The sequence below is a fragment of the Trichosurus vulpecula genome, chromosome 4, assembly GCF_011100635.1.
Source record: "Trichosurus vulpecula isolate mTriVul1 chromosome 4, mTriVul1.pri, whole genome shotgun sequence".
Lineage (NCBI taxonomy): Eukaryota > Metazoa > Chordata > Mammalia > Diprotodontia > Phalangeridae > Trichosurus > Trichosurus vulpecula.
Window position 1 is genome coordinate 27490266 of NC_050576.1, and position 22139 is coordinate 27512404.

General features: G+C 44.0%; 1 protein-coding gene across 2 annotated transcripts in view; it reads right to left on the bottom strand.

Annotated features, from left to right (window-relative positions):
- ZYG11B (zyg-11 family member B, cell cycle regulator) overlaps positions 1 to 22139 on the bottom strand; it is a 64006-nt gene that overhangs the window by 41347 nt on the left and 520 nt on the right. Inside the window, exons 1-2 of one of the 2 annotated variants that reach the window (XM_036756162.1) lie at positions 8609 to 8745; positions 3046 to 3211 (exon numbers count right to left, since the gene is read on the bottom strand). In XM_036756162.1, coding sequence (XP_036612057.1) covers positions 3046 to 3097 — 52 coding nt within the window. In that variant the 5' untranslated portion in view covers positions 3098 to 3211; positions 8609 to 8745. Of the gene's footprint in view, positions 1 to 3045; positions 3212 to 8608; positions 8746 to 22139 lie in introns of those variants that run through there. The other variant, XM_036756161.1, reaches the window with a different exon arrangement.

Genomic DNA, 22139 nt, shown 5'->3' on the forward strand with positions numbered 1-22139 from the left:
AGGCCCAGCGTTCCATCCACTGCCGCACCACCTCACTTCCTTAAGCCTGCACATTGCGTATATATTGTATACATATACATATTCATACATGGAGACTCTACAGTTATAAGTTAACGCTCTGGGCTCACATAAGGCCTCTGTGTCAGACAAGGAAACAAACCATCTTCATGCATATATTCAACAAAGATCGATCCGTGCACATCAGGAAAACGAGCCAGTGCATATGGAGGCTCCTGGTGCCCCAACAAGGACGACTGCTTATCAAGGCTGGGAGGTGACCCCCATGGTCACAGCATAGTCTGTTTAGAGCTGGAAGAGCCCTCTTGGAAGCCATCAGGTCCAAGTTCCTCAGTCATTTCACTTGTCCCAGGTCAGATGCTAGTTAGTGGGTAAGCCAGGATTTGAACACAAGTTTTCCTGACTTTAGTCAGTCTCTTTACAGTGAGAACGTGCCCTGGATAAGGCCAGGATCCATCTGCACTCACTCGCTGACATTGACCCGACATGGAGCCAACTGTTGCAGCATGTTGGTTCACCTTCCACGGCCTGGCCCATGCACATGGCACACACCACCTCCTCCTCTTTCTCCCTTTGGCTTCTGTGAGGCCCAAGTTGCCTTCCCTTCCTTTTTCCCTCCCTCTCAGATTAGCTAGTCCTTTTTTATCTCCAACAGAACGTAAGCTCCTTTAAAGAAGGGATTGTTCTTTATTTTTGTCTTTCCACCCCCAACAAAGCACCTTGCTCATAGAAGATACCAAATGCTCAATAACAAATTGCTGAATGGAATTTCTGAATCTTGTTATCTAACACATTTACTGTCCCTCCTAGCTTTATATCATCAGAAGATTTCAAAATCATGCTACTACCACTACCCTAACAATACTGAACAACACAAGAATGAGGCCCAGAGCTAGGGGTATTTAAATAAAGACCTCCTTCCAAGATGAGTGGTGCAATCATTCAGTGAGCTCTGGATTCATTTCTCAGTCCTCTAACTTTATCCATTAAAGATCCAGGAAACCTTGTCTGAAATCTAAGACAACCTCTACTGCACTTCTATGATCTGCCAATTTAGTTACACTATCAAAAGAAATGAGATTCTTGTGACACGCCCCCCCTCTCCATGAAGCCATGAGGGCCTTCACTGATTGCTGCTTCCTTGTCTCCCTTTAATACTGCTGTCGGGAATTTAAACTTCCTGCACAGGTTCTCCTCTAGAGCTGCAAGTCTGGTGTGGAGGTGACTGTGAACTCTGCTTGGCAGGACCAGGAAAGTGTCGCCTCTAGCAAGGGCCTTGAGGCTTGAGAAGCTCTGAGTAGCCCAAGGAAGGTCGAAGTCTGTGAGGTAGGTAGTGGTACAGTGGTTACAGAACAAAGGGCAAGAGCTGCCCAGGCCAAGAGGCCTGGCTGGGGTCCTCCCCATCACTGGGCTCACCAATCCAGGCTCTCTGATCTGGAGTTTAAGATTTTCCCTTTTCCTTTCATTGAAATCAGAGCATCTGGCTTTTCCTGGGGCAGCAACGGCACTCCCAGTTGCCAGTATTTCTTCAAGATTGCTGACTGCAGCTCAGCAATACCAGCCACCAGTTCTTTCAAGCCGTCAGGACATGTGGTGTGTTGGCCTGGGAGCAGTGAGACACTAAATTATTGCCCTTACTTACCTCGGGAGATTGCTATTCCCTGCTAACCATTTCTATCACTCCTGGCCCAAAAAGTATTCAAAGTTCATGAAATACCATGAGCCAAAGTAGTCAACATATACAGTGGGACAAATCCACTGAACCACAGAATTGTTTTACTGCAAAAGCTGGACAGGACCTCAGACACCATCTCTTGTTTTACAGAAGAGGAAATGGAAGGTCAGAGAGAAATGACCTACTGGGTCACACTGTACGCCAGACTCACAGCCAGTACTACAGCTGAGTCTCCTGACTCCCACTCTAGACTGGGCAATCAGAATTTCTCCTTACCACTGCCAAGTGATTTTGGGGAATAAATTTAAAAGGTTTGCCTTCCTAGTTTGAAAGATCAAAAGCAGGAGTTCATTTTCTCATGATAGTGTTCATCCTTCTTCTCTCCACTTAAAACATGCATTTTGCAGAAGACTGCTAAATGTATATTTCAAACCATGTGCAATGAAGGAAAGTTATTCCTGTCAAGAGGTGGGCTACCCAAACCAAAATGAGAGCCCTGGCCAATTTATGAGGCCCTCAAATCCCAAAATCTGAGCTGGAAAGGGGACTTGGGTCCTTAAAGGTAATCTGGAATATCTCAGACCTGAACAGGAATTCTTCTACAACATTTTTGGTACATGGGCACTCAAGAGTCCCTCCTGAAGACCTCTAAGAAAGATGCCTATCACCTCTAAGGCAGCTCATCCCACTTAGCAGCAGCTCTCGTTGTAAACAAGTTTTTCCTTACACATCCAGCAGAACTTGGCTTGCTAATTAATCCCAATTCTTGCCTCTAAAGCCATAAAGACTAAGTCAAATCCTTCATCCAAGAGTCAGCCCTTCAGATCACATGTTCACACCGTTTTCTCTAGACTGAACATCCCAATGCCACCAAATGGCCTTCATCTGGCAGTCTCCAAGGCTTCTCCCCTTCCCCAAGGCATGCTCCAATCTGTCCTTCTAAGAGCTGAACCGAATACAGTATTATAGGTCTTGCCAGCCCAGTATAGGCCAGATATCATCCCAAATTACACAGAAAGTTTCAGAACTGGATAGAAGCAAGTGAATTCTTTTTACCCCTGGAATCACAGGATCACAGGTTTAAAGATGGAAGGGACCTCAGAAGTCATCAGTCCAACCAAACTTACCAAGTCTGTCTTGCCCAGTGCCACAGTTAGGAATGGTCAAAAATAAGAGTAAATTGGAGTTTCCTGAGCCCAAATCTTCAGCTCCTTCTACCACACCATGCTTGTCACCTTCTCCAATATTCCAATCAAACACACCACATAAGCTTCCACTGATTCTAAACCAAAGCGCTACATGTGTAGCAACACTAACTAGAAGGTACCTTGGTGCGTTTCATCTGGTCTTACCATGGAAGGCCATAGTCTGGAGGAGCCTATCAGCCACTTCTTGAGGGAACATGCCTGGTTCTTGGAGACACAGAGTTCCATCTTGTCTTTCTGAACAGAACTTCTCCAGATGAGTAGTCAGGAAATTCAAGCAAATATCCAATAAGGAAAAGGGAGATGCTTCCTCCTGTATATTCCATGGAAAACAAAAAAGAACACAAACAAAATCCCACAAGTCAGAGTCTGCATGCATGTACATCCCTATCTACATACATACTGGGCAGCTAAAGGATAATGGAAACCGAGGAAAATCATCGAGATTGAACACCAATGACAGTATCCCATTCATAACACAAGAGGGAGTAGTTTGAAATTTTAGTTCAAGAGAATGTTAACTTAGAAAAGTTGGAAGGGGGCCTTAGAAATCACAGCTGGAATGCAAAGTGAGAAGGAACCTTGCCTCAGCTCAAAAACTGTTTTCAGCAAACCCTGATGCTCAATGACAGCAAAATTTTCCTCCCAAAATACTCAGCATGAAACGATGATAATATCAAACATTCCTTGATATGCAAAGTTTCCTTTTTTTCTACTCTGCCCCACAATTTCCCTGCCCATCTTTGTTCTGTGGGTATTCTACGCCTCCCAACCTTCTGCACCAAGTTTTACGGGTTCCGGTCCTAAATGTTTCATATCCAAATTCAACTAAGGGATGCTGGGCTAATCCAACCCCTTCTTAGTCCCTGAGGACTATCCTGGGAGATCCCATGAGGGCAGACCTAGGAAGAGCATCTCAGTCTTCTGCTCTTCCCATGGCATCTATCCCAGCTATGACTGCTGACCCAACTTCAGGCACAAAAGCCTTCTGACTTGTCTCCCCGTAGTTCAGTTCCACTTGGGATCCTAATGGCTTCCATTTCCGTAGCACCTTCAGGCTGCCATGAAGTGGGGGAGTGTCAGCATTGTTACCCACCTTTTGTAGAGGAGGAAAGGCCACCAGCGATATGCTGTGATGTCTCTTTCTGAAATGGAAGGGATCTTGGACTATCCTAGGCCAAGCCAGAAGCACACCAGCTCTGGTCAGTCCCACTCAAGCAGGAAAGGCTTAGTGATGAACTGCCTGCTTTAGCCTAGGGTCCCCAAGGATTGAGCCGCCAACACTCCTCACCAGGTTAGCCATGGAAGCAAGCGAATTTCTCAGCCAGCCCAACTCAGGAAGCCTATCTATTAAGGTGTAGCAGAGTAGCAATCTGAAGTCACTGACCCTCGAGATACTGGAAAGCAAAATATTCTTTTGCTGAGGAAATTGAGACTCAGAAAAGAGAAGTGACATCTAGGAACAGCAGATTTGGAACTGGAAACCAGGACTGTTGACCCCTCAATCCAATGTTCTTTTTGCTACAACATGAGGACATGCATTTGTCAGATGGTAAGCCTAGGGGCTGGGGGCACATATCAAGGACACGGAAAATAATCAGCATACTGCCAGCCTTAGTAACATTCATTAGTTGGCAGACTGATTTAAATGACCCTACACAGGAAAATGGAATTCTCCCCAGGACTTCAAGCCCAGGAGATCTCACCCCTGAGCGAGCTTCAACCAATTGTCAGTGCTCTTTCTCCCTCCTCAAATGATCATTTATAGACTTACTGGCCATGTCCACGTCCATCTCCTAACGAAATGCAAAAAGAAATGCTTTGGAAACTGAAAAGCATTCGATAAACACGGCCTATTGTAACAAATACCTTCCTAAGCCATGCATTGCCTCCTGCCCACCTGGTTAGTGGGCAGACATTTATTAGTTCTCTCTTTTTTCTCAATTATGCAGTAAATTTAGGTTTTATAAGCTTAGGAGTAGCAACTGTCTTTGTATTCCCCCATAGAGCTTAGAATAGCACCTTGCAGGAGTAGGCATTCAATAAGCATTGATTATATTTGACTTTAAAACTTTTAGGATCTCCTAAAATGCAGACTGTCTGATTCCCAGTCAGGGCTTTTTCCTCCTACAATCAGAGTGGAACTTTGCACATACTTTGCATTTACTTCTCTGTGTCCATCCATATTGTATTCCCAAGGAGACCAACAAACCCCTGAGTGAGGGGATGGCTTTGTCTTTTTATTTCCAACCCCTGGCACACAGTCAGCACTTAATAAATGTTTGTGGAACTGAATTTTCCCTACATGGCATTGCCTGACCAGTCTTGGTCTTAGAAGACAGATGCCAAAACACACTTGTTCCTCTGGGTAAAGAGATGGAGGATTCTGGGTACAGAATGTTTTATGTACTGCCAAAAGATGTGTGGGTTCTGCTGAATCGTTTTCCTTTCTTACAAATGATAGTTCTGGTGGGGGAAGGGCTGGTATACAAGGAAATGACTATGGTGGTAAAACAAAACACTAGTATCAATAAAACTTTTAAAATCTAAATAAGCCATATTGTCCCTCATGTTTTCAAGCGCCTTCAATAAATAAAAGAGCCCCTATAGAACAGAACCTGGCCCTTTCTATAAGATCTAACTTCCAAGGAGAAGTATTCCAATGGGTCTACTTGTCCCTAGGAGCAATGTGGGTAGGAGAAGGGCTGCTTCCAGTTCTCACTGTTCAACTACTGACCAGTGACTCCACTTCCAATCAGCCTAACATATGGATGTTCTCCCCCTCAGACTGAAAGTCATTAAATACTTTTTCTGGAGGCTTGCTCCTTGAAATGCCCTTTGTTTTACACATTAACACAGAACTGCTGGAAACTGACCATGAGTATCCAAGAGGCCTGAACAGAGGTTATCCCCAGCTTACCCTGCTGTCCTATGATAATCATTTATCTATCTACACAAACACTAGAAAGTCATTATACCTAGATATCATATTTCAAAATATTTACTATAAAAAGGTACCTTCCTTTTCTATAAGTTCATAGAAGCCTTCCTATGCTTCCCTGAATTGTTTACATTCATTATCATTCCATTCACGTACTATACTTGCCCCCAGTGGACGGGTATCTATACCATTTTCAGTTCTGGGTGACTACAAAAAAAAGGTAGCTATGAATATTTCGCCATTTCTGGGGCTTTCTTTTTTTATCACTGACCATCTTTTTACAGGTGGATGGCCTACACCAACAGTCAAGGTAGGAGACAGCAGGATAAGATTCAATTCCATAAACATGTATTATAAGTATGAGTGCCTACTTTTGCTCAGGGTAAGATGTGTGCCAAGACAAAAATGAAGGTCTGTCTTCATGGGGCTACAATTCTAAGGGGGAGGGGGTGGGGAGAAAGAAGAAATAAAACAATAGAACAGACAGACAAGGAGGGAAAAAAATCAAGGAAGGCTTTAAGAAGAACAGTTCAATCTGGCTAAACTTGGTTAGGAGAGAGAGAAGGTGAGAAATGAGACATAAAGAAGAAAAGAGAGGTTGGAATCCAATTATGGATGGCCTTGAATATCAGACAAGGTATTTGTACTATTAGCCAGAAATCACAATGACAAGTTCAGGGGCCCCCTATAGCGTTTCAGTCTAAGAAATAAAGAACCACTGTAGGTTTCAGCAGGAGAGTTATATGAACATTATGAAGATTATTTCTACAGCATAAGATGGACTACATAGAGGCAGGGAGACCAGTTAGAGACAGCTCAGACCACTGGATATGAAATCAGAAGCCCTGCCACTTACTACCCATGGGGTAAGTCCCTAAGCCCCTCAAGATCTCAGGGAGAATAGACGAGATGATCTAATGATTGGTCTCTTCCAGTCAGAGATACCACAAAACCAGCAGATAACCACAACAGTCAAGCACCTAAAACAGAACAGTAGTTGTGTAAATGGGCAAGAATGGGGCAAGTCAATCAACAAGACACGGCAAGTGCCTGAACAGAGGGGCTACGAGTAAGAAGTAGGCCCCATCAAAGGTGGCTCTGAGGCCTTGGTGAATACTGGCACCATCAACAAGAATAAGGAAGCCAGGAGAAGGACCAAGTTTAGACTTGTAGGCCAAATTCCATTTTGGACATAGTGAGTTTGAGGGATTGGGAGACAGTGAGCAGATAGTTTAAGATGTAGCACGGAGGCTCGGGGAGAGCTGGAGGCTAGCCATAGATCCGGGAGTCAGAGGCAGAGATAATCGCTGAACCCATGGAAATAGATAAAATAACCAGAGAGAGGGCCAAGGATAGAACCTGGGGGAACCAAGGCTTAGCAGAAAAGACGAGAAGGATGAGAACCAGCAGAAAAGAGCCCACAACCAGCCAGAGGCCAAAACTTGTCAATCCCACCTCTCTCCACAAACACTGTAGTGAAGGCCCTCATGTCTGGACTATTCCAAGAACGCCCCAATGGGTGTCCTTGCCTCAAGCCTCCTCTCAATCCAATTCATCTTCTACACTGCTGTAAAAATTACGTTCCTTCAGTGTACGTCTGACCATATTATTCCCTTGGTCAAGAAGCTTCAGTGGCTCCCCATCCCAACTCCTCTACTTGGCATCTGTGTTCCCAACCTGGCTCCAGCCCACCTTTGCAGACTGACTTCAGATGGATCCTAGAATCAGGAAGACTTGAGTTCACATCTGAACTCAGACACTTACTGCCTGTGTGACCAGAGGAAGATCATGTAACTTAATGTCTGCCTCAGTTTCTTCAGCTGTAAAATGGGAATGATAGTATCCACCCCCCCCCGGGGCTGTGAGAATCAAATGTGGTAATTATTTGTAAAGCCTTTTGCACACTGCCTAGCACACAGTAGGTGCTACATAAATGGCATTCCCTCCCCACTCTCTTTCCTTCTCCTTGTATTTTTATTTTATCTTTTAGAGGGGAAGGCAGGGCAATTCGGGTTAAGTGACTTGCCCAAGGTCACACAGCTGCTAAGTGCGTCAAGTGTCTGAGGCCACATTTGAACTCAGGTCCTCCTGACTCCAGAGCCGGTGCTCTACTCACTGCACCACCTAGCTGCCCCTCTCCTTGTATTTTTAGTCCAAACTGGCCTGTTAACTGTTCTACATAAACCTGCTACTTTGCACATCTGAGCTTTTACACGGGCTTCCTTTCACAGGACAGCTCTCACTCTCCTCACTCTACCTGTTAGCCTCCCTTGCTTCCCTCACGTCTGAGCTCCAGAGGTCTTTCCCTTCCCAATTCCCCCAGCTGGTAGTGCCCCACATGGCGCCTGTGTTTCCTTATGTGCTTGTCCGACAATTAGCAGGGGCTATCTTGCACTGTGATTAACTGAAGAAACCATGAATCAAACAGGAGAAAAACCAGACTGGCATCCCAGAAGTGAAAAGAATGAGAGAGAGAATGCTGCAGAAAAGCCAAGGAGACCGAGTTCTCAAAATCCCCTGACATCAAGCCCCTATGGCTGTTTGACTCTTCTTGTCACTAAGAGGGGCTCCTTCTTCTTGACAAGGCCCAAACCTATCCTTGTACCCTTGATCCTAATCCCTCTAGTCTCTCTCAGCAAAATGCCTCCAAAAATATCCCCTTACTCTCATCTTCAGCCTCTCCCTCTTTGCTGATTCCTTCCTTGCTGCATCCACACGTACCCAAGTCTCCTCATCTGAGGACATTATTAGTTATTGTCCCTACTTTACCTTCAAGCTACCGTCCTTTCACATGGAGTCCCGTGCCTGATGGCTCCTCTTCAGCTGCCTTTGCTAGATCTTCCACCTTCTTAAGCCCATCGATGGCAAGGATCCGTCCCACAAGGCTTTACTCCAAGCCCTCTTCTCTTTACGGTCTCTCTATGAGAGTGTGTTCAAATATTACCTCTATGCAGGTGATTACCACACATCCACACATCCATGTCTCCATCCAGTCTTGGCCTCTCTCACGAACTTCAGCTTCAATCACAAACTGCCTATTGGGCAGAGATGTCCTGGAGACACTTCAAACTCAAACTCATTCTCCTTCCTCTTCTTGTGATCTTCTCTATTTGTCATCGATTGTCTCTCTACAACTTTTCTCATCACCGTTTCTTTCTCCACTCCCGTGGGAACCAGCAATGTTTAAGAATTACCATGGCCAAGTACTCCTCTCTCTTCATCTTCACCTCTCTCACTCTCCACCTTCCTTCAAAGCTCAGCTCAAATATCTCCTACATAAGGTCCTTACTGAGCTCCCCACCTGCAATGCCTTCTCTCAGGTCCAATTACCTAGTGTATATTTATGTATGTACATAGGATCATTAGATGAAAGGATCAGAACCAGAAGGGATCTCTGGCCCAACCCCTTCATTTTCCAACTCAGAACAGAGGGTAAGGTCACTGCACTCAAGGGCTCTTTCCTATTTGTCTCTGTATCGCTGGGGCCTGGCACAGTTTGAGGCCTGAAAAGAAGTAACTGGATTTGGCAGCTAAGGTGTCATTGGTGACTTTTTGAAACAGAATAATACAAATTATTAAAAACCACCTGAAAACTGTTCAAATTCTCTAATAATCAAAGAAATGGAAATTAAAACAACAGATACCACCTTATAGCTATTATATTAAGAAAAATAGCTTAAAAAATAAGATTTGATGTTGGCAAGGTTGTAGAGAAACAGGCATACTACTGGCCATGCTATGAATTTGTGTAATCTTTTTGAATAATAACATAGCAATATAAGGAGAAGGGAATAAGCACTTATAGAGTATCTACTCTGGGCCAGACACTGTGTTAAGCACTTTACAAATATTATCCCATTTGATATACACTGAATTATAAAGTTGCTCATATCCTTTAACCTAGCGATCCTAATGTCAGGACCGTATCTTAAGAGTGTTACTGAAAGAAAAAAAGATCTCATTGTACGAAAATCACCATGCTCTTAACAACTCTAGAAACAACTTCAGTTAGTTTCAGTAAAGTGAGCTGAAAGGGAATAAAGTGAATGGCAGACAGTGTGGACTACTTTTTGAGAGGCTATGTGCCTTAATGGATAGACTCCAACATGGAGAGAGTTGGGTAACAATCTGGCCCAAAACTACAAGCTAGCTTTGGGGCGAGTCTCTTAAGCTCTAGGAGCCCCAAATTCTATAGCTACAAAATAGGGATACCAGCAACACCTACCTCTCAGAGTGAGTGTGAGGATGGAACCAGATAATGCGTGTAAAATACTGAATAAGTTAGCTATCCTTTCTTTTCTAATTTAACCTGAATAAGGAGAGATATAGGTCAATAGTCTGGCATAATGATGGAATGATTAAGAGGTGAGGGAAGGATAGTGAGGAGGATGGAGGAACCTAAGCATATTTATAGACAGAGAAGAAAGAGCTAATACATAGCAAAAACTGAAGAGAAAGGGTGGGGAAAGCATGACTGAGGATGTCAACTTCCAAAGGAATATGAAAGGCCTCCTGGAACGTCAGAAGTGGACAGTCTAGTCTTGGCAAGGAAGATTACAACCCCCTCCCCCAGACCTCTTTATCTTCTGAGATCACAGCAAGTTGTAGCAGCAGCAACAGCATCAACGGTGGAACTGACAGAGTAAATGTCTACTATGTGCCAAGCATTGTGCTAAGCACTGAAAAAAGGTAAAAGACACATTTACAAAGATGTTCCATGTGTGCTCTCATTTGACCCTCACAACAATCCTTTGAGACAGAAAAGAAACGACGTAAAAGGGTTTGAGGAAAAGATTCAACATCAGAGTAAAGTAGGAGGTGATGTCAATTGCTGACAGACCCAGAGGTTGAGTCTGGAGAGGGGGTTTAAAGAAATGAGAAGCTTTGAAACAACCCTTGTGGAGAAAGAAGGGGAATCAACCAGAGACTAATAAAGGATGTGGAAAAATAAATACATCGGATCAGCTATCTGGCCAGCAAAAAGGACAATTCAATTCACCACTGACACAGTAGGTACCCTGTGGCAGACAGAATCCTGGGTAATTTCTACAAATAATCCCTACTTTAAATAAACAGCATCTTATTGTTAGCTGACTTTTGACTGCCAAATTCCTTTTTGAAGTAGAACATAATCCTTTCAATTAATCAGTCTATCATTTTAAAAAAAGGAAAGGAAAGGAAACTGGACAAGAGTAAAGCTCTGGGAGAGTGGTTAGAGCCCTGGCCTAGCCCCTAGCAGCACTCCCGGCCCAGCTGGGTACAATCCAAGACCTCCTGAGAGGACTCAGTAGAGTTCTCTGTCTCTAAGCAGCCTTTTGGCTCTGACAGTCTGTGAATCTTGCCCTTTAAGAGAGAAGGGGCAGAAAGAATTTCTAAGGGCACCTTTCCATCTTTTATCCATGTTCTAAGTCAAAGATGTCAAAACACATAGGAAGCAATGCTCCAGAGAGAAGCTCCAAAGAGAATAAAAATGTAATTAGAAAAGACTTAACAAATAAAAATATACAGAAAACGTTAAGTTGAAATTTTCTAAGTCAACACACACCTGTAGAGATGCTTCCGTTGGGCTGAGTGGTCCCTTTTGGATATGCTTTGGCCACCAAGGGTCTGAGCATTATGCTACAGTGTCAATCAGTGAAACCCTCCAACAGCAGCTCTGTTCTTAGCTAATCCCAGGGCACCAAGGGATGGCAAGTGTTTGCCCCTGGGAGGTCCCAGGCACCTGGGAGAAAAGGATTAGAGGGGCAGGGGTCGGAAGGGTGGAGCTTCCTGGGCATTTAGCCTGAAGGCAAACCCTGACTCTCCTTAGATGGCTAGCATTTACTAGCAGGAAGATAAAGATAAGTCTCCTAACCTCTCAGAAACTCAATTTCCTCATTTGTAAAAAAGAGATGATAAGAACCCTGACAATGACACTATCCACTTCACAAGGCTGATGTGGGGAAAGGGCTTTGGAAAGTTTGAAGTACCACATCAATGCAATTATACATTATTGTTACATCTATTAAAATACAGTTTATATTGTAATAAAGTATTATGATGTTATCATGGAAAAGAACACCGGGATTGGATATCAGGAGGGTCAGAGTTCAAATCCTAGAGCTCTGTGACCACTGGTATGCCACAACTTGAATGAGGTTCTGTAAAGTGGGCAAAGCACCACTTATACTACAACCTCAAATGCAATTTGTAAACCTGAGAATATCAGAAAACTGTGAATTATGATTTCTGCTTAACTTTTATCTCTCCTAACAGAATATAAATGTAAAATGTTATACTTGGATATGGGAAAAAAAAAAAAGATCTCACAAGTTTAAGACAGGTAAGGCATGACCAGGTAGCAATTTGTCTAAAGGTGATCTAGGAGTCGTAATAGACTACAAGCTCAGCATGAATTAAGAGGGTAATGTGATGGTCAAACAACCTAATGGATTCTTGGGCTGTAAAGATTCCAATGTAGACTGGAAATCAGGAGAGCTGTTCCAACACGCCATGGGCTGCCGGCCTCGGGAGGTCTTCAAAGCAGAGCCTGAATGGGTATTTGGCAGGCATGTGCTATGAGAGATCCTTTTGGTATAGACTTTTGGTATAGATGGCCACTGAGGTCCCTTCCAAAACTCAATTTCTGTTTTCTCATGATGCCTTCAAAGTGGCTGCTATCATGTCCTTCATCTTTGCCCAGCAAAGGTCCTTGTATAGGAGAGGTGTTCAAAAGACGTCTAAACGATGTTGGGTGTCCCTCCAAATGAAAGACAAAGGCCACAGAGGGGAATCTCTCAGAGCACCCATGGTTCTTTCAATGGCCTTTCCTCTCTTCCAGAATTAATCTAAACTCTCTCCCCCATCCCAACCTGTGTTTATTTTCTGTTACTTACTCCTGGCCCTCCCCTGGGTTTTCTCTGTCTCTCTAAACTGTCTGTCAAGGCCTGTCTCACTATGTCCTGAGTCTGGGTCATCTCTCCAGGGAAAGAGGCTGGGCAAAGAACCCGTCAGGGATGTGGTAGAGGCAATTTATTCTTCAGGTAAGGGATGGACCAAATGAGCTGAATTACATAAGCATTCTGTAAAATGTTAAGTATTAATATATATGAGCTATTATTGTAACAGAGAACCTGGGAGATGAAGATGCCAACTGGAGATGTTGCTGAGTCATAATGACCTTTCCCTACTAAGAGTCGACTTCAGAGTTTTCACTGGTAATGATGAACTATTTCAAGCTTCTCATATTTTAAAAGCCTAGAGGAGACAGAGGTTCCCACAGAAGGTTGGGGGGAGAGAGCACAGCAGCAGTCACCTACTTAAGAGTCCATCAAGTTCAGTCCCTTCATATTACAGATGAGGGAACTGAGGACCAGAGGGGAAATGGATTGTCCAATGTCACACAGCTTCACCAAACCCAGGGTCCGGAGTCCAGATTGTTCTCTCTACCGCATTTCTCTCCCTCATCATGACTCAAAAGATGTTAAGAGTGTCTCTTAGGTACATCTCACAGGGAGCATTTAACATATTAAGCATTTGCTACACATGCTGATGTATGTTTAGACCCATTAGACTGGGAGCTCCTTGAAAGCAGGGACTGTCTTTTCTCTTTCTTTGATTCCCCAGTGCCTGGCACATAGTAGGAACTTTTAAAAAAATGCTTGTTGACTATTTCTTATTTTTTTCACATAAGCACCATGTCTCAGAGGTCATTTTGATGCTTCATGCCAACAATACTGCTATTTCTGGCTCTGAGGGGAAGATACCTTGCCACAGAGCACTGGGGACATTATGTGATTCCAGTTTGCTGGGCAGCACTAGCCAGATCACTGCCGATAGCCAGGTCTCCAGCACAATCCAGGCTGTTTCTAGGGGCACCCAAGAGACGACTCTGATACCTGAACACTCAAACTATGCTGCAGTAAGTCCCTCTGTGAAAAGCTCTGGGGACAAGATGTCCTCCCCACATCTGAGGGAAGGTGACCTGCCACGTGTGAGTGAGCAATCTCCATTTCCATCCCTGCCAGCATCCTTAGTAGCTGTATGTCTCAGGGTGTCGGATTCTTCTGTAAAATATGGACAATGAGTCACACTAATTCACAGGGTTGTTGTGAAGAAAACGACCTGTAAACCTTCAGATGCTATTGAATAGAATGTTATTATAATACAGACCCAGACTGCTACTGTATTAAGAGTTAGGAGTCAGGAATACTTGGATTCAGGTCTTGTCTGATACATTTTATCCATGGGATTCTGGGTAAACTTTTAACCCCTTGGTGACCCAAGTGTAACTCTCGGAAGTTGCCCAAATGGTGTTTTACTAAAATTTGATAGAAAGGTTTCCTCCTCCCCAATAAAATCACAGATAGGGTATTTTTTTTTTAAAGGCTGGGCCAGATGGGATAACCCCCCCAGTCTCACCGTATGAAATCAGACTGTATACACCAAGGTTACTGAGATAGAGGCTGACTGACTACAGTGTTCAAGGAGATGGCCACTTGGGAAAGCAACGATTCAGCCAGGGAAAAAAGCCTCCTTAGAGACAAGGAGCTTCCATACACAGGAAAGGATGGCTTTGGTTTACCCCAGTAGAAAGTGAGAGCGTTGTGAAGAGTTCTAAGGTCCTCGATCTTTCTAAAGCCATTGATCCTAATGGACATTCCACCTTTTAAAACCTGCCAAGGATCGAGTTTATTCTCTCTCTGGAAGCTTTCTGACCTGTGTATATTTATAGTGCCTGAAGTCTCAAAGACAGGCAGGCTCTCAGATGTTAGAATCTACCAGGGTCAGAAAATCTGAGCCACTCGTTTTAATTAATCAGAAAGAAGCTGGTTTGTGATTAAGACAATATTTTTATTATCTATAAAAAATAAGTTACTTATAAACAATATTACGACACATCAGGCCCAAAGATTAACCAATGAGTCCACCTCTTCTGTTGCCCTAATTCATCTCTACTTACAAAGGGAGAGGGTAGCTTAATATTTGTCAAGTGCAGCTCTGAAACCTAGACCTTTGAACTCTTTATTCTATATTTCAAAGGTCAAGAAAAAAAAATCACCTCCTCTCTTAATCTGACCACTGTGAGGGAATTTGGTGGAGTGAAAAGGGCTGGGTATTGCCTTCTCCTCCCTTGCCGAGTGACCCTGAGCAGGTCCCTACCAGAACTCTGGTTCGATCCTCTGTAAAATGAGGGCCCCAAGTGGTACCCTCATGTGCCTTGCTAAGACCCCTCAGGAGAAGCCCTCTGCAATCAGCCACTCTCATATATTACCAGCATTACAAAGAGCAGGAGGTACACTGGCCAAGTGCCAGAAGAGCCCCAGGAACCTCTGCTCTCCTTTGTGGAAATCCATGTTACGTACTGAAAAATTTTACTGGCTCAAATAAGTCACATCTGAAAACAAAAATAAGGACAAGTGATCAGTTTTTAAGTTCCTTGGTTGAAAAATTGTCCTGGATCTCCAAGAGGGGGTAAAGATTTCTTTAAAGATGTAAGGGTGGGTCCCCTCCAAACCCCAATCAAACACAGAAGGCCCAAACTCCTCAAATTGGATCAGTCAAGATAACTGCTAGCATTTATTCAGCCACTTAAGATGTGCAAAAGCACTTGGCATTGTTTCTTTGGTTCCTCTAAACAACCCCTTGTTGGAAGTGTCATTATACCCAGTTCACAGACAGGAAACTGTGGCTGAGGGAGGTTAAGTGACTTGCCCAGGGTCTCAGAACAAACGTCTGAGGCAGAATCTGAACTCTGTTTTTTCTGACTCTTTTCCTATCAATCAACCAGTAGTTGAACTACGTATGAAGGAACTGGCGAATGTCTTTTATCAACTCCAGTCAGGGGGGGCTTTGTTAGACATCTGATTCACTATAGTTAAAATAGTTAAAGAGTATACCAAGAGTTCTTAAAACCTGTTCCATGTCATGGACAAACTTAGCAGGATCACTTCTGAGAACCATGTTTTTAAACACATAAAATAAAATTACTAAGAAAACCATTAATATTGAAAGACTGTTATCAAAATATTTTTAAAAACAAGTTCATGGTCCCAGTTTAAGAACTCCTGCTTTATAGGCAGCTACCAAAAACTGTTGGTGATCGGGGTTAAGTAATCTGGCTAGCAACTGGTGGCTTAAGTCTCACTGTCAAAGAGTCACTGGCCAAGTTTGCCGGATCTCTGACATCACCCAGCTTATGGCTACTAGCTTTTAAAGAGACCAGGATTTAGTTACCCCAGAGAGAAGCCAACCCCAGAACAGTAATTCCAATACTGAGGCTGCAGAATAACAGAACGCTGGGTCTGAAAAGACCTCAGAAATCACTGAGGTCTTTTTTTGTCATGGACCCCTTCACAGATGAAAAAAGTGAACTCTCAAGAGGGGAGATGATTTGCCTGAGGTCCCACAATTAGCCTGTCACATGGGAAATCTATGCTTTTCCAATCTCTGCTTTTAACTAGACACATCTATGTCAGGAGCGCATATTTGCTATTTAATAAAATTAGTTAAAATACCTGAGACGCTTATTGCATATTAAAACTTGCTTCTAGGTCTCTCTTCGAGGTGGTTCCCCGCTTGCCCAGACACTAGGAAATTTTAAGATTATTCCAATGAGTCAAGGTGCTTTGTTTTGTTTTGTTTTAAATGAAGTCAAGTTAGAAATAATGATAAAGCATCTTTTGATTGCTGGTCACACTAACATTCACTATATTATAGATAGAAGAAATGAGCACTACTACCTTTGCTGGTGCCTTTATTGGGAATTTAAATATCCTGTCAGTGACACAGATAATTTATGATTTGCAGGGGCAAGTTCTGCTGTTTGTTTCTAAATGATTGTCACCTCCCCCATTGTGACTGATAAAGTTTGCGGCTTGTGCACACTCTCAGGAGTGATTGGCATGCAAAATGCAAAGCAGCAAACCCCAATCTTAGATTGAAAGGCTAAAAAAGAAGCAGGACAGGGCAATCTGGGCAGAGTGTTCCCAAACCCATCTAGAGGAAACAACGGAGGCTCACATACAATGTTTCCACTTTCAGCCTGTGCCTTTTGCTTATTGTGCTTTTCTTGTTCAAATGGCCAGAGCACCATCCACAAATCAGCATGGGGGAGGAGTGGGAAAGATGAGGAGGAAGAGGAGGAAGAAGGGGAATGGAGGAAGAGATCCGAATTAGAGCTCACAGTCCCTAGGTCCAACCAAGTCTTTGCTTGGAAGCCAACTACAGACTGTGCACCAAAGGGCCAGTCATATCACCCCCACCTCCCCAGGTCAATTGCATCATTCATAATAAAAGGAGCGACTGACTACCTGTCCTCCCTACCTCAGAGTGATGCCAGAGGACCAAATGAGATTATGTAAAACATTAGAGAAATGTAAACTGATTATTATTACTCAACTTCCACTCAGCAGCCAGTTAACTCCAGAGTTTGTGGCCTTTTCAAAAGGGACAAATATCCTCCCAAGCCATCTTCACCAGAGCTTCAAGTCACTCCACCTCTCTCTAGACCCCAAAGGGTTCAATTAGATGAGCTCCATGGTCCTTTCCAGCGCTAAAAAAAAAAAAGCCTACAATTCTATAACTAGTCATATTTCATTATGTGTTATAACATCTATGTACCTATCTTATTGGACTGTAAGACCTTTGCACAAGTACCTACCCCAAGCAAACCATTAGCAAATATTTTTAAAATCTGCTGTTGAATTATTAGAAAATCAAAACAAGATGGTCCCCATGAGGGAGATGGGGATGAGAGTTTTTGCTATTTAAACGTTATCATATCAACGAAGGATATAGTATCAGTTCAGATCAAGTCCAAGTTATTGGAATGATATAATCAACTGATCTGGTTGGTAAATTTCACTCACACTTCAAAGACCTGAGAAGGAAAAGTGGCCACACAAACGTCTGACTGCTGGGGGAAGGGCACAGAAATCAAGCTGTCATCATCACTTGGCGGAAGGAAGCACAGTTAGCTGGCATTTTTTGTTAGGCTAAGAGTTGAAGTGGTCTAGACTTTGGAGTCTCTTAACAGCTAAGTTTTAGCAACAGCAAACTCTTATTGAGAAACTATGGGCCCTGCCACAGCAGCTAAGGCATTGGGGTAAAGGTGGTATCTTGCTACTGCCAAATTTCAGTCGTCCATGAGTTAATACAAATGAGAGTTTTGAAAAGTGCTGCCCAAATGTTAAGGGAGAATATATTATTTATCAATTCTTTAAACACATACAAGTAATGTTAATACTACCTGACATTTTGGTGCCATGCAATTCTAAACCTCTTTCACATGCATTCTCTCCTTGAGTGCTACAGGAATCCTGGGCAATAGATAGACTTGTCCAAGATTTTAGAGCAGGAAGGGCCCTGGGTGCTTATCTAGTCTAAACTTATTTTAGAGATGAGAAAACTGAGGCCCCCAGGGGCAGAGTGACCTGCCCAAGGACAAACAGTTGATCAGGGGCAAAGATTCACTCTCAGGCCTTCTGGCTCTCCATCCAGTGCTTTCAAGTACCTTCTGGGTAACAGGGTTCCGAGATAACATGAGATGCAACATCTACAAATAAAGTAACAAAACTATTCATTTTAGGCTAATAGTTTCAACTTTGTCCCCCATCAGACCTGAACTAAATCAACAGATGAAGGACCTAGTATTTTGCCTGTGTGGAAACTCCTTCCGTCCCTGCAGCTTGCTTGCACCCCATTTTTGATCATCAGGCTTAGAGAGCACATTACCTGAGGTTCAAAGATCCCAACATCACAAACGAGACTTGAATCTGGGTCTTTCTAGCTCAAGTCCAACACTAAATCTGCTCCATCAAGCTAAGTGTTTGATCTTCAAAAGGAAATTAATAGCTGACATTTCTAGATAGCACTTTAAGGTTTACAAAGTAAAATGCAACATTATTATTCGATTTTAAGAAAAACCCAATCAATAAATCCATTGCATTTCATCTTCCCTGCCCACTTCATACTAAACAGAAGCTCAATGGCCAAAGTCACAAGGAAGGGCTTCCAGACCTGGATCTTCCACAATCTAGACACCATCAGAAGCTGATAATATCTGCTATATCTTGTGGTCAGCACTGGATTTACAATAGACTTTTAAAGTTGTAGCTCTGCTGCAAGACCTTCAGAAGACTTCTCAGAATACAGCCCTCTACCACCATTAAAAGCAGTCTATCAGCTATGGCTACAGAGCTGGGCCTGGAGTCAGGAAGAGCTGAGTTCAAAATTGGCTTCAGACATCTATCGGCTCAGTTTCCTCATCTGTAAAATGAGCTAGAGAAGGAAATGGCGCTCCAGCACTTTTGTCAAGAAAACCCCAAATGGGGTCACAGAGAGCTGGACACAGCTGAAACGAATGAACAACAAAATCAGCTTAGGAGCTAAGAGGATACAAAGTGGCGTTCTTTTCGATTACATGCCTTCAATTCCCTAAAGACTAGATTTTAAAAGTTAAGAAGCAAATAGGTTAGAATTTGGGTGAGATTCTCAGGCTCTCTCACAAATTAGGTAGCAATTAATCAAAAGCTGCTCCTGCTGGGTCTGGCAGTGACAGCTCTGCCACCTCCAGGTCATGAATCTGCTTTTTGGCAATCCTACAACTTCCAAATTCTGGCCTGAAGTAAAATAGCTGATAGGAAGGTAGGTTTCATGGACACCCAAATAGTCCATTTTAAGGTAATGAATGGGGCCAGACAGAAGCTAAACATAAAAATATTGGCTCTTTAGGCTGGAAGAGAACTTAAGAGTCATGTAACATGCCCTCATTTTTACTGAAGGACAGTCCACAGAAATTAGGTGAATTGACCAGGGCCACACATACAGGCAAAGCCTGGGCCAGGAGCAGAAGTTCTGTCTCCTGACTGCAGAATTCAATGTTCTTTCCACTAGATTTCGATGCCTCTGTGGGGAGGTGCTACTTCACCTAGGTTAGTGGCTGCTCACTAAGCACCTTCAAGGTGTTAGGCAAGATCCAAGATTCACAAGAACCTGCCACTGTTTCCACTTTTGAATATTTCATACCCTCTGTTTCTGTGAACATAAACACTAGACACTGGTGCTTTATTCTATTTCAAGGGATACAATAAAAGCATCAAAGAATGTCCTTAGGAAAAAATTCAGCAAACACTTAACAATGTAATTCTCTTAAGACAGTTCGCTATTTCTTCGACAAGAAGCTGACATGCCATATCCAATTTCCATTCTATTTAAGGATGTCTTGAGAAACTTCTCTAATGTGTGTATTTTATGCCTGTCTCACATCCTGAGACTTTTTACAGAAATGCCAACTCCTTGACAGCAGAGTAGGTTTCATTTTTCCTCTTCATAGGCCAGACACACAGTAGGTGCTGATTAACAGCATGATAATTCAAGAGGGCTTAAAAAGGAAACAGATTCCATATAAACCACAGCCCCCAAACAGCTGTTAACTATGCCCATCCCCCGAGGCAGAGCACTGACAGGAAGGGGCCTTAGGGAGCCTCAAGTCCAACCTTCCCACTCCATTTTACAGTGAAGGAGCCCAAACTCAAGCACAAAGTCAGTCAGGAGAGAGTTCAGGGGAATCTTGCTCTTTCCACATCATCAGATTGGGGACAAGATTGGAATTCAAGATGAACCTCCCAGGAGAAAATAATTAACAAGTCAGTTTAGCCTAAGACTTTTTTGTCCAAATGGGGCAGGGATTTTGGCCTGCTCTAGACTATGATTTAGGAGTTTCAAACAGCCTATGGGTGACAGTCCAACTATGCGAAGAACCATTTAGGGCTATTCACAAGCTAAAGTGTCAATGTATTTTGAGATAGGGCTGGGCACAATGCAAATAACAAGTAACCTCTGACTGCTAAACCCAGTGAGTAACACAATTAACCCACGAACAGGTTTCTAGGATAAGCAGGCTTTGGAGAACTTCACAATTAGACCTGCAACAGAAAGATTCTTTCCTCCCAAATTTCCTCAAGACCCCCACTCTGGCCTCTAGCCCACCTATCTTTGTTCTCTTGTACTGAACTTGACCCGTATTATTTTATACACAAGTCACCAGTGGACTTGTTCCTCCCCCTGCCTCCCACTCCCCAGATCTGAGCTCCTGGAGCAGATCTTCCCAAATTTGGTGCTGGCTTTGCCCTGCCCAGCGCTCCCACACACATTAGTTCCCAGCTGTCCAGCCCAATGCTCTGGACACCAGAGATGCCCAAGCGATTCCTGAGCATGCCCTAAAAGCAAACAGCTGGTTCTAATGGAATAAAGGTAAAGTTGAAATTGACTTTCTCCTGTAAAGACTTTTTTAAGGTCCCAGAGTACATCATCTCCACACTAAACAGTGCTTAAAAGGAAATCATTTTCTTGTCTTGAGAATAGCTTTTTGAGGGTGACTGAGGGCAGCCTAGACAATCCCATGTGAGCAAGGCTTAAATGGTAGGACTTGAATCTGGGCCTTTCTGGCTCAAGTCCAGCTCTATGCTCGGCCAAGCCTCCCTCACGGGCTATGGCATTCCTTGCAATGATACCAGGCAAGGACTTTCCTGCTTTCTCCATTCGTGCCCCTGGGCACCCTGTCATGTAAAAGAGAAAGGCGTTTTCCACTGACATGGCTGCGACCACTCTAAAGCTTGAGGCTCCCCTAGGAGGGTCCACCTCAGACCACTCAAGCCAGTGTGGAGCTGTGCCCCTTACTGCTGGGGTGACCACTATCTCTGTGATCTCCTTTATGTTCCCTGTTTGTAAACTGGGACCAGGGAGCCGGTTTAAGATGGCCTCTGAGATCTGGGAAATTGAGGTGGAGGAGGGGGTTGGGATGGAGAGTCCATAAGAAAAGGAAATGGAGAAGTGGGGGGAGGGGTTGGCACATCCCGGCGCCCCATCCTTGCCTCTGCGCGGGCCGTCCCCGGGCCTGGAACGCAGCCCCCTCACCTTCACTTCTTAGAACCCCTCCCCTTCCCCAAAGGCTCTTCCGGATTTCCCCCAGGTTTGTGTAGTGTCCTCAGCGTTCCCTTACAGATCGCAGCCCCAGAGCTGGAAGGGGCCCGCGAAGGCCCCCGAGCGCGGCCCCTGCATTTTACAGATGGGGGAACTGAGGCCCAGGCAGGCGCCCGGTCTCGCCCAAGGTCACAGGGGAGTGTAGGAAGGGGCAGCGTAGGGATTGGAACCCAGGTCCTCCGCTCCAGAGCCAGCCCCCTTTCCTGCCCCCTCTAGGTGTCCCCCATGCACCTGAAAGCGCCTCCTTTTTGTCTTTGGACCCCCCGCCCAGCCCCTAGAAGATGCTCCAGAAATGCTGGGCACACTGGAGGGAGGGGCGCCGAGGGGGGAAGAGAAG